Source organism: Micromys minutus (genome assembly GCF_963924665.1).
Source record: "Micromys minutus genome assembly, chromosome: 33".
NCBI lineage: Eukaryota > Metazoa > Chordata > Mammalia > Rodentia > Muridae > Micromys > Micromys minutus.
Genome location: NC_137968.1, coordinates 10,137,813 through 10,149,951, shown reverse-complemented (window position 1 = coordinate 10,149,951; position 12,139 = coordinate 10,137,813). Strand labels below are relative to the sequence as shown.

At 41.4% G+C, this 12,139-nt stretch overlaps 1 protein-coding gene across 1 annotated transcript in view; it reads right to left on the bottom strand.

The window, feature by feature from the left end:
* Positions 1 to 1,876: 1,876 nt before the first annotated feature.
* PKHD1L1 (PKHD1 like 1) overlaps positions 1,877 to 12,139 on the bottom strand; it is a gene marked incomplete at its 5' end in the record, with an annotated part of 147,787 nt that continues 137,524 nt past the window's right edge. The window contains 5 exons of the mRNA XM_080909342.1: positions 1,877 to 1,971; positions 5,162 to 5,419; positions 6,975 to 7,128; positions 7,406 to 7,552; positions 10,127 to 10,278. Coding sequence (XP_080765468.1) covers positions 1,961 to 1,971; positions 5,162 to 5,419; positions 6,975 to 7,128; positions 7,406 to 7,552; positions 10,127 to 10,278 — 722 coding nt within the window. The 3' untranslated portion in view covers positions 1,877 to 1,960. The remainder of the gene's footprint in view (positions 1,972 to 5,161; positions 5,420 to 6,974; positions 7,129 to 7,405; positions 7,553 to 10,126; positions 10,279 to 12,139) is intronic.

Genomic DNA, 12,139 nt, shown 5'->3' with positions numbered 1-12,139 from the left:
TCTGCCCTTCACTACCAAAACCTGTTACAGTGTCTTAGCCAGGGTTTCTATTCCTGCACAAATATCATGACCAAGAAGTAAGTTGGGGAGGAAAGGGTTTATTCAGCTGACACTTCCACATCGCTGTTCATCACCAGAATAAGTCAGGACTGGAACTCAAGCAGGTCAGGAAGCAGGAGCTGATGCAGAGGCCATGGAGGGATGTCACTTACTGGCTTGCTTCCCCTGGCTTGCTCAGCCTGCTTTCTTATAGAACCCAGGTCTACCAGCCCAGGGATGGCTCCACCCACAATGGGCTGGGCCAGGGATGGCCCCACCCACAATGGGCTGGGCCAGGGATGGCTCCACCCACAATGGGCTGGGCCCTCCCCCCTTGATCACTAGTTGAGAAAATGCCTTACAGCTGGATCTCATGGAGGCATTTTCTCAACTGAGGCTCCTTTCTCTGTGATAACTCCAGCTTGTGTCAACTTGACATGAAACCAGCTAGTGCATACAGCCATTCATTTTTCTTCCACATCCTCTTCCACTGCATACAGTGAACTTTGGGAACACTTATTAAGTTTTCCATGGGCCAAATGCAAGTACTTTCCTTTTGGCTTGGAATTACAAGCTTACCCCTTCTGTTTTGAAATGTGGCTTCTAAATCCAGCCATCTCAAAAGATCTGCTCTTGGGGAAAAAAAAGTCTTCCTTTAATCTTTATGCTCTTAGGCTACTTACTTTGATATATGTTACATATTTGAGTGGTGATCTCCCTTTGAACTAACTTTGTTTTAGTCAAATTTCATATTTCTGTATCTAGCTAAAGGTATATCGTGACTAACAGAACAAAGAAAAGTTCCTCGGGTGCACTGACAGAAGATTACCTCTTTTCCCAGCTTTCTCTCTCTTCTCTTTCACTTCCAAGGATGTCTGTCTAACAGTGATCAGAGGGCGAATACACTGGAAGATGGTTCAGAGGAGAGGGTATGCAGGAAATGGTGCCCAAGAACTCAATCAATTGTCCCAAACAGGAACTTTCCATGTGAACCTGCCAGAAATATGCCCACCATACCATTATTGTACATTAGGCCAAGTTAATGATCCCCTTTAACATTTCCTGAGTAAAAGTTACATTTTAGTAGTATGAGAGCTTTTGGGTAACTTTATTAATCTGTGGTTTTTCTGCAGTCTCTAATTTATCACCCTGGAAACTAAGGTTTGGTTGTGATTGTTCATTTCTAGAGTCAGAGCACACACTCAGTAGAGACCTTTTTAAATGGGCATGAGGGCTAAGCTGAAACTAAATTCAGACATATTTGAATAGCTCATTTAGGGATTCCAAACTCTTCTGGAATTCCTTGAATATCTGCAGATCTTAAAGGGAAGCAATTCGTTTGATGAAGTCTAGAACAACCTGGCCACTAAGACTCCTAGTAAGTTCAGTGACTTAGCCTGTTGGACACCAGAACTTTGTGAAGTACACAGAGCAGCAGAAAAAAAAATGCTTATTTTGATTGGCTTTTGTTTGCCTCTTTTGTTCTGAGGAAGTTTCACGGTATAGTACGGTGTGCCTTGGAGTCAACTGTGATGTTCTGCCTCTTGAGCTCTTAACACTAGGATTTAAGACTTGAGCGTCAGTTAACATCAGTTAAGGGGCCTGGTTCCCTCAACTCTTAAAAGAGTCTCTGCTTTGATGGGTCCTGGTGGTAGAACATCTGCTGCTAAATCTGAGGATCCTGTAATTTTTAATGAGATAAGAACATACAAGTATAGGGAATCCTCAAAAAACCTTTATATTTTATAGAAACCAGAATTTTTGACTAAGTGTAATGATTACATGTCAAATATTAACAAAAAATACTTTAGCAATATTTCCTTGAAAATTCTGTAGGCTTTTTCTTGTTGCACAGCCAAGTAGCTTATGCACAAGCAGCATACTCCCATCTTGTTTTCAGCCTGTTCTTCAGTAGGGCACTTCAGTTGCTTCCTGAAAAAGGACAATCATACATTTTAAATAGCGGAATAATGACATATAGCACATGCTAAAATATACGCCATTAATTTAACCCTTCAAATATTTCATGGGTTGGCTAACAACGTAAAAGTAACATATACAATCATTTCAAAACCTACACATTTTTCATTGAAATCAATAATATTTTCTTGGTGAAAATGCATATAGAGTTGTGATACATATATATAGTTTTTGAATGGTCTTTGTAAATGTTTGCAATTTTATTTAGGATAATGTGGTGATTCTCTTAAAAGTAAAGTATTAAATCACAGTGAAAAGTCATAAAAACCTTGTGTTTCAATGCATTATGGGAATTGAATTGTTATGTCAATTATGTTTATTTAATAGCAAAGTAGAAGCCATTGATACTTTTTAAAAGTCATGGAAAAACCTCAATGACTATATTAACTAATGATTTGAAAATATTTTTTTAACTGGCAAAATATCAAAAATTGTGAGGGACAGTCAGGATGACTTTGAAAGATCATTGAAACTCAAGACATTTAATTACCAGTCACAAAACTCACATAACCAGTGGCCTTTAAAGTTGTATTTGTTGTACCATTAAAATTTTTTGAAAAAAAAATCTGTTTTTTGTTTGTTTTTTTTTAATTAAAATTCTGCAGACTCAGCATCAGACATAAAACTTGCCTGTTGTTTTTACCTAGACACACCCATGGTCCCTCAGGTTCAAGCCCCACTTCCTTCCCCCTCCCTCCACTTTCCCCCCCATATGTATTCAGCTGTGGGAAGGCAATGGTGGTCTCAGTCACTAGCAGATAATCCATTCAATGATTCTCCCCCATGCCCGCCCCAGAATTGATTTCAGCCTGCTCTTGCTGTCGCTACCCGCCCCCTAGAAGCATCATCACAATGACCATTCATCCCGGCTTCCTTTACACCTGGCTTAAATCCAGTCCTGACATTTCTATTGGGATATTTCTAAGTTACTGCCCACTTCAGTTTTTCTCCACTTAGGTTACTGTTCCTTATTCGATGCTTCCCCTTCCTTAATCTGCCCCAATCAGAAGTTTTTATCTTTTACATCAATCATAAACTGATTAAAATCCGCCAACTCCCTAAGCTCCTGACTAACTAACATTTCCTTTCTAGGTCAGAGCTGAAGGCTTACCCCCCTTAGAAAAGTTAATATCAATTCAAGCGCATTTTCTATACGTATTCTACATAAAGTGTCTACTCTTCTAGCTGCTTTAAAGTTTAGTGGAAAATACATTTTGAATGTAAACTCAATGCGCACATGAGAGCCTCTGGTAAATATATGGTCGAGGAGATCAAGGAATTGGGGAGAATGTTTCACAGAATGGGGAAGATGAGGCGGGTTGGCTGGAGCAAGCAGCTTTTGAGTCAACCCCAGAGAAGGAGGTAGGAAGACTTGAGAGTAGGGCACTGTCTTGATGGGGAGAGTATGTGGAGGTGAATGAATGATTTTCTTTAATGGAATGCGTATTTTCAGTGCTGAGGTTGAACTCGAGACCTCACAGCTGCTAACACGTAGAGAGCACTGGGCTATATAGTTGGCAGCCTTGTATTAGGATAATATGAAGCCAGTCTTTCAAACTGTTTCGGAGTCTTTGGTCTTGACTGCATTTTGTGCAGAACGAGGCTTGGCTTAATTGCTTAATAGGTTTCCTCTGCCAACAAAAAGAAGGCAGTTCAGGCTGACTTGTGAGTAAAAACACAGATTTTTTTTTGCTGGCAGCTCTCAGGTGGGTTCAGTGAGGTCACGGGATGTCATATGAGGAGACCATGAAGACACGTGGGGTGGACAGGTACGGAGAGGGACATCCAGAGAGAAGACAGGAGAGAGATCAAAATGTCCCGGGTTATTTAAGGAAGAGCCTCTGAGGGAGAGGAAGACCAGCCCTGGGTTGGAAAGTTTGGAGTAGGTCGGATAATCCAGCCCTTGATCACAGGTAGGGACTTGGGGATGCTGGGAGAACCGGGAGGCCAGGTCTGCTTTGATGTGTTAAATAGCTGCTCATTCTGGGTCTGACACCGGAGACCTTCATCACCATATTGCTTGCGCTTTAAAAAAAAAATCTAACACCAATTTAGAGGGTAAAAGTGAGCGAGTTCATGAGAAAAGCTTTTAGAAGCTAATACGGTGACTGAAAAGAGGAGACCAGAGCGCGGGGGAACTTGGAACCCGAACAGACACGAGACATGAGCTGATGGAAATGAGGAATGGCTCAGAATGGATGTAGAGTCTAAGCATGAGCCATCGGGGTCAGCAAAGCGTGCTATCATTAACCGAGAAGAGGTAGGTTTGAGGAAGTGGGATGGTATTTAGTTGAAAATAGGACCTTTCCTAAACCCACACCTCTCCTTGCTCCCAATTATTCTTCTCTAGCTAAACTGTAGACATTTTATGTGACACTCCCAGGCTTTCCATGCTACTCGTCAGTGACATTCAACAGCATGTAGAATCGTTGTAGATCAGAAAGACTTCCCTTTCTGTTCATCTCTTCCAGCTCCACTACCTACCTGTCACTTCTGCATCTAGCATCGTTTCCAGCAAGGTGTCCCTTGATATTACTCAAGCCAAGCCAATCAGAGCCCCGTGACAACACTTACTGGTTCACGGATAAACACGTGTCTCATCCCAGCTCAATGAGTTGGCCTGGGATGGGGCTGCAGGATCTGGTGAGGAGGGTTTCTGTGTGTTGCATTGGCTGCTGGATTGTGTGACATAAATAAATGGGGTGTCTCGACTTTGCCACAAAGATTAGGAAGAAGAGCCATTCCAGCAGCGGAGTTACCACTAAGTAGAACAGAGCCAAGGGGTGGAGAAAGATCACCTGAGTCCTTGACTCTGTTGTGGCAGAAACCAGACCACTCCTGGATGTCTTAGTTAACTGGTTAGTTGCGTAAGCCATTTCAAGTTTCCTTAGCCCTTGTTAACATGTGAAGAGTTCAGCCATTAACCGCATCTCTCTACCCACACATTCTTGTGTTCCAACACATAATGGCAATATCAGAGAATTATCTTGTCTGCCATTGAGCTTGTACTTCTCTTTGTACCTCCAGTGGTGCTGGACCCAACTGCCGTGCAAGGAGCTTTTGCTCAGGAGACACTTGCTGCTTGTTCTCTGTGAACCTGGGGACATAAGGTTCACGTGAAATGAACCGCAACTGCGCTTACCTGTGACGGTGTTCCAAATGAAAACTGTGGCCACAAGTACTTCCAAGAGCAACAGTCTTCCTATGAGGCACCCTGCCACAACAGCCAGTGTCTGGACAGGTGTCCTCACGGAGGACGCTTTGCTGTGGCCACTGCTGCTGCTGCCACTGCTGGTGCTGCCTCCAATGCCACCAGAGACAGTCTGTGCTGACAGGCTGAAGGGCCGTGATTCCACACGAACAGTATTATCCAGGACAAACTCGATTTTGTAATTTTTCCCTAGGGGTGAAAGACATCACAGTGCTTGACTTCTCTGTTCTCGATCAGTTCCCACTGAGTTTTTCTTGGCCTCAAGAATCGTGACTAATTCCTAATAAAGCATTTTTGTAAATGGACTCAAGCCATGGAGTTTGAGCACAGAGAGAAATGAAGAATTTCCCAGAATTCTCTCTCTAGACAGGTAGATCTGGGATGTGCAAAAAGCTACCAGAGCAAACAGAAACTGAAGTAAGAGAAGTCGTGTTCCATGGGTTCGATGCCAGGTTCCTGATTTGAGCTCCTGCATGGACTTCCCTAAGTGATGGGTTATTATCTGGGCATGGAAGCTAAAGGTACGTGTCCTCCCCTACGTTGCCTTTGGTAGTGGTGTTTATCATAGGGAACAGCAACTGGTTTGTGGAACTCAAGGCAACATATGTTCATATTTCCTCCTTTTCATTAGCTTGTAGAAAGTCTCGAGCCAACTTCCCAGCTCAACTCTGCATTCTTGCAATGAATATTGAAGTATCGCAAGTATACTTTTTCTTAAGTGAAAAGGGCATATATTAATCTTGTTATCGAATGTAATACATTTAGTGAGAAAATATGGAGCAATAACAGAGAAGAAGTGAATATAAATCATGATGTCTTTTTTTATAGATGATCTCAAATTATGTTTAAATTTCTCAGCATCTCTTTCCATCAGCTGCTGAATGAAGCCTCTCCAGTGAGGCCTCAGTCTGCAAGCACAAGAGAGTTTTATTAATAATAAATAATAAATAATAGTGTCAAGTGGCTATCTCCCATGGGGTGGACATCTCATTAGACTAGTCATTGGTTGTCCATTCCCTCAATCTCTGCTCCATCTTTATCCTTGCTCATCTTGAGCCATGGGATTCAAGGACACCGAAAGAAACCATACAGAGTCAACCAACTTAGGCCTACAGTGATCGAAGCTCAAGTCTTAATGTGAGTTCCCCAACAGTTGGAACAGGGGTTGTCTCTGACTTGGACTCTCTTGCTTGCCTTTGGATCCCTTTCCCCTACCTAGGGTCCCTCGTATGGTTTCAGTGAAGAGGATTTGTCTAGTCCTGATTCAACGTAATGTGCCAAAGCAGTTTGGTACCAGGATGGAGGGCACTGTATTCTCTGAGGAGAAGGGGAGGGTGGAATAGGGAAAGAGGCCTTGAGGGTGAGACTGGGAAGAGGGGGAGGGGCGTTAAATTAATTAATTAATTAATTAATTAATTAATTAATTACTGGGAAAGAAGAGGAGTGGCCAATATTTAACAGATCCATATTTGCCAATTAATATTTATACAAATGGAATGATAAGAGTTATAGTAACAAAATAAAATGTTATTTTTCTTTGGTAAAATAAATACATGCATTTCTTCTACCACCATCCTAATTTACTTTTGTGTAGTAAATGTATTTTTATAAGAAAGACTATATTCAGAAAGAGCAGGTTATGGCACTCTGAGGTTTACAATTTATTTAGTTACTTTGTCCATTCAAAGAAAATGCACATCTCTTTACTGTAGAGATATATGAGGATCTAAAATGGCCCATTTACCTGCTCTGTGAGGAGTGAGGTCTGTATAGTTGGCCCAACAGGTGCTAAACGGAATTGTTGTATTTCCACTAAGGCCACCAACTTGGTTGTTATTGGAGTCTTTTAGGATAGCCCTCAAAGTAAGTGATGTAATTCCAACGGATATACAGTTACCCTCAAGAAAAAACAACAGCAGAGAATTACAACAAAGATCCTGTCCCAGCTCTCCAAAAGACAAAATATTTGTAAATAATCTATTACAAATTTAAAACCTACACACGCCCCCAACCTCACAGAAAGAGGGCTTGAACATGAACGGAAAAGCACATTCATTTTCAAGAAACATCGGGAAAACAGCGAATAGAAGAGGACTTCTGCAGGCGTTGTTCAACATTCACAGTCGAGCTGCCACACTGCCGAAGCCTCTCTCACGGAGGCGAACTACGACTTACCTCAGGATCCACTGCCTTCACAGAGGGCTGCTGAGGAAAGGGCTGTCCTGGCTGTGCCGCCATTGGCTGAGCAACAATCCAGAGCGAAGACACTTGGGCCAGGTAGTGAACAGGAAACGCAGACCTTTCAACCGGCTGGGCCGTCACCTAGCACAGAGGAAGGAAGGGGTCTTTCCAGGACAAGGGTGTTTCACGGCAAACTCAGCAGGCTAAGCGCAGTGTGCAGCTTATTTAAAACGGCAGGTTTAACACGGAAAGTTGACGTTACTGCAGAAGTTTCTTCAGAGCAAAGCTGCGACATCGTTAAAAATATTCAAAGCAAGATGCATGTGAAAAACTAAAATTTAGAAGACAGACCAATGCCTATCCCCGCCGTGTGTTTGTGTGTCTGCGTGTGTGTGTGTGTATGTGTGTATGTGTGTGTATGTGTGTGTGTATGTATGTATGTGTGTGTATGTGTGTATGCGTGTGTATGTGTGAGTATGTGTGTATATGTGTGTGTATGTGTGTATGTGTGTGTATGTGTGTGTATGTGTGTATGTGTGTATGTGTGTGTATGTGTGTGTATGTGTGAGTATGTGTGTATATGTGTGTATGTGTGTAAGTGTGTATGTGTGTATGTGTGAGTATGTGTGTATATGTGTGTATGTGTGCATGTGTGTGTGTGTATGTGTGTGTATGTGTGTGTATGTGTGTATGTGTGTATATGTGTGTATGTGTGTATGTGTGTGTATGTGTGTGTATGTGTGTATGTGTGTATATGTGTGTATGTGTGTATGTCTGTGTAAGTGTGTGTGTGTATGTGTGAGTATGTGTGTGTATGTGTGTATGTGTGTGTATGTATGTGTGAGTATGTGTGTATGTGTGAGTATGTGTGTATGTGTGTGTATGTGTGTATGTGTATGTGTGTGTATGTGTGTGTGTATGTGTATGTGTGAGTATGTGTGTGTATGTGTGTGTGTGTGTATGTGTGAGTATGTGTGTATATGTGTGTATGTGTGTATGTGACTGTGTGTATGTATGTATGTATGTGTGAGTATGTGTGTATGTGTGTATGTGTGTATGTGTGTATGTGTGTATGTATCTGTGTGTGTATGTATGTATGTGTGTGTGTATGTATGTGTGAGTATGTGTGTGTGTATGTGTGTATGTGAGTATGTGTGTGTGTATGTGTGTATGTGAGTATGTGTGTGTATATGTGTGTGTATGTGAGTATGTGTATGTATGTGTGTATGTATGTGTGTATATGTGTATATGTGTATATGTGTGTGTGTGTGTGTGTGTGTGTGTGTGTGTGTGTATTCCTATAGGCATATGCACCTATAGAGGCCAGAAGAGGATGCAGGATGAATGATGTACGGTAGAAGGATGCCCTGCGCTTTCACTCTTTACTTACCATCTAGGGACCAGATCTCTCCCTAAACCTAGAAATAGCTTTTAAGCCTGGAAAACAAGCCCTATCAGCTTCCCTGTCCCCTTACCTGGTCCAGACCTGGGCTACAGGCGTGCTTGGCCATACCTAGCTTTAAATATGGACGATAGGGAACAAATTTAAGATCCTGGTGTGAATTTATTATTTTTATGTCAACCTGACACAAAGTAGAGTCATTTGGGAAGAGGGATTCTCAGGTGAGAAAACGCTTCCCTAATATGGGCCAATCAGAATGTCAGTTAAGAATTTTCTTGATTAATGATTGACCTGGGAGGGCCCCGCCCTCTGTGGACTGTGACCTTCAGCTATATAAGGAAGCATCCTGAGAATGCCAGCAGGAGCAAACCAGGACAATTATGGTGCCACCAGAGTCTAGCCATCCTGCTACAGCAAGCCCTGGATAGCCTAACACAGATGACCTTAAATCCAACCTTACCAAGATGATAGAGGCTTTTAAGGAGGCAATGAATAAAGCCCCTTAAAGACATACAGGAACATACAAACAGGCGAAAGATTAAATAAAACTGTCCAAGAACTGAAAACGGAAACGGAAGCAATAACGAAAACACAAACCGAGACAATGCTGGACATGGAAAACCCAGGAAACAGAACAGAAACTACAACACAAGCTCCAGCAACAGGGTACAAGAGATGGAAGACAGAGTCTTAGGTGTAAGAGATATGCTAAGAGAAATCAATGCATTTGTCAAAGAAAATGTAAAATCTAAAAAGTTCATAACACAAAACACCCAGAAAATCCAGAACACTATGAAAAAGTAAAACCTACGAATAATAAAAATAGAAGAAGGAGAAGCTTCCCAGTCCAAAGGCCCAGAAAACATCTTCAACAAAATCACAGAAGATGTAATCCCTAAGCTAAAAACAAAATAAAACAAAACAAAACAAAAATAAAAAAGTGCCTATAAACATACAAAAAGCTTACAAAACATCAAAAGATTGGACCAGAAAAGAAAATCCTCCTACCACATGCTAATCACAACACTAAATGTGCACAACAGAGAAATAATACTAAAGCTTTAAGGAAAAAATGCCAACTAACAAATAAAAGGCAGACCTATCTGAATCACACCCAAGTTCTCAGAAGGGCCTGGGCAGATGTCTTACAGACTCTAATAGACCACAGATGTCAACCCAGACTACAGGACCCAGCAAAACCTTCAATTACCATAGATGGAGAAAAGAAGATATTCCAGGACAAAACCAAATTTAAACAGTATCTTCCCATTAAAAAATATAAATACGGTTTTATTCTAATTGTGTGTTCATACCTTAATCCAGCCAGAATCTGTTGGTTGGGGAGTGGGACTTGTAATAAACATGGAAGAAATATTGAATCCAAGGATAGTACTAATTTTTCCTAAGATGACAGCTTGTCCAAGAGAGCCAGTAATTTCCTGGAGCTCGGAAAATTGCATTTGACCTATGAGAAAAAAGCATCATGTTATTTGGATTAAAAGCACATAGGATAATGGAGACATGGGAAAGCTTTAACTTCAATGTTTTTTTGTAATCTTCGTCTCATATATTACTAAGGCCCAAATAATAAGATAGTAATATTGATAAATGTGGAGAAATCAAGCACAGCTTATTAATATTAAAAATCAAGAAATAAAGAGTATGTTCTAATAGAGAATTTAAGGTAGGAAAAAATCAAAGATGGACACACACACACACACACACACACACACTCACCTCACAGAAAGTACTTGAGAGACTATGTCTCTTGGTTTAAACTTCCCCATGTCACTCTTTGTTTGAAGCAAAGTGTTACCAGCTTTTCCTGTCACCACACATCACCTTTTCAGGATAGAGTATTTTTAGAACTCCACCCCATCATTAGTATGTGCATTAATAACTTTCTCAGGTTGTCAGGTTCCCTTCTTTGGACATCTGGCAGGTTTGAAGGTTGGTTTTCAGACTGTGCACTTTCTGCTCTCTCTTCCTTTCATGGCAGACCTGGAATTTCCTCTTAAACCCACTGCACCCTGACAAGGCTTGCTACTTTATGAACTGGTAGCTCTTTTGACAGAGTCTGAAACGTTTCTTGATTTTTTCCCTCCACTTCTCCGCCACACCGTATTTAACCATACACTAGTTTTTAAGTCTTTGTCCTTACTGTCAAAATCCTAGCCAAAATTAGCAGTAATGAAAATAGATTTGAAACTGGCTTTGCCACTTTCTATGTTATTCTATACATTGTAGTCAGTGTGGGTTTTTTTTTAAGCTTCTGTAGCCACGATGTTTTTAAGATAATGCAACTTAAAAAAAAAAAAATCTGTCACCTTCCACATCCTAAGCCATGCCTTCAGGAAGAAATCACTGAGTTTCTTCCATTGAGGATAAACTAGACCGCTTAGTGTGCTCAGCTTGTTGGCCAGTGAGCCTACATAACACACTGGAAGCCACACTCAAGGAATTTTCTGGTCAGTTTGAAACCTTGCTCATATAACTCACTCTAGGATAAACACTATATCTTACAGATTCCTCCCTGTTCCCCATCTCTTTCCACATGTGTTCTCCAAAATGTTCTAATGTGAGTGCTTCTATGTCCTATGGTAGAAATACCAAGGTGTATCATCCGTATCCTCTGTCCCTTTATGATCATTGGTTCTCAGCACAGTGGCAGGCCCAGCCTCTGCTGTACGGCTAGCGGGTTCTTCCATGTTTACTGACTGCCATCTCAACACTGAAGGCCTTGACAAGAAAGCCTCTTATTCCTGACAGGAGGACTTCGTCCATGCCGAGGTCTCCTCGGTTCTTATGCTATCTCTTTTTAGTGTGCCCGATACTGGGTGAGAAGTCTTTAACTATGTGTGCATCCTGGATACCCTGACATTATGTGAAATCTATATGACTATGTGAGCATCTTTCTCTCTGCTTCTCCATACCTTTCTGTGACTCATCTATCCCAGGACACACTGAAGAACTGTCCTTGAGACTTAAGACCCTATCCTAGTGTGTGCTTTGAAAACGCATACGCTTGCTTTTCCTTATGTTCCTGTGTTCCATGATCTCAGACCTGTATCTTATATTTAACAGTGTTTATCTGGTATCGCTACAAGAGGGGGAATAATCTACCTCTGTATAATATACCTCCTACAATTCCTAGATTAAATCCACGGGCAAGTGGGACTTAGTAAGCAAGTCACACTGAGATCATAGCACTGACCATATAAGTCCAAGAAGTACAGAGCTGAAGAAGGGAAGTCACCTATGACTCCAGGAAGGTAGCATCATAGAAGTCACTGCAGCCACACAAGCCTAGGTTTTCTGTCTTCTAA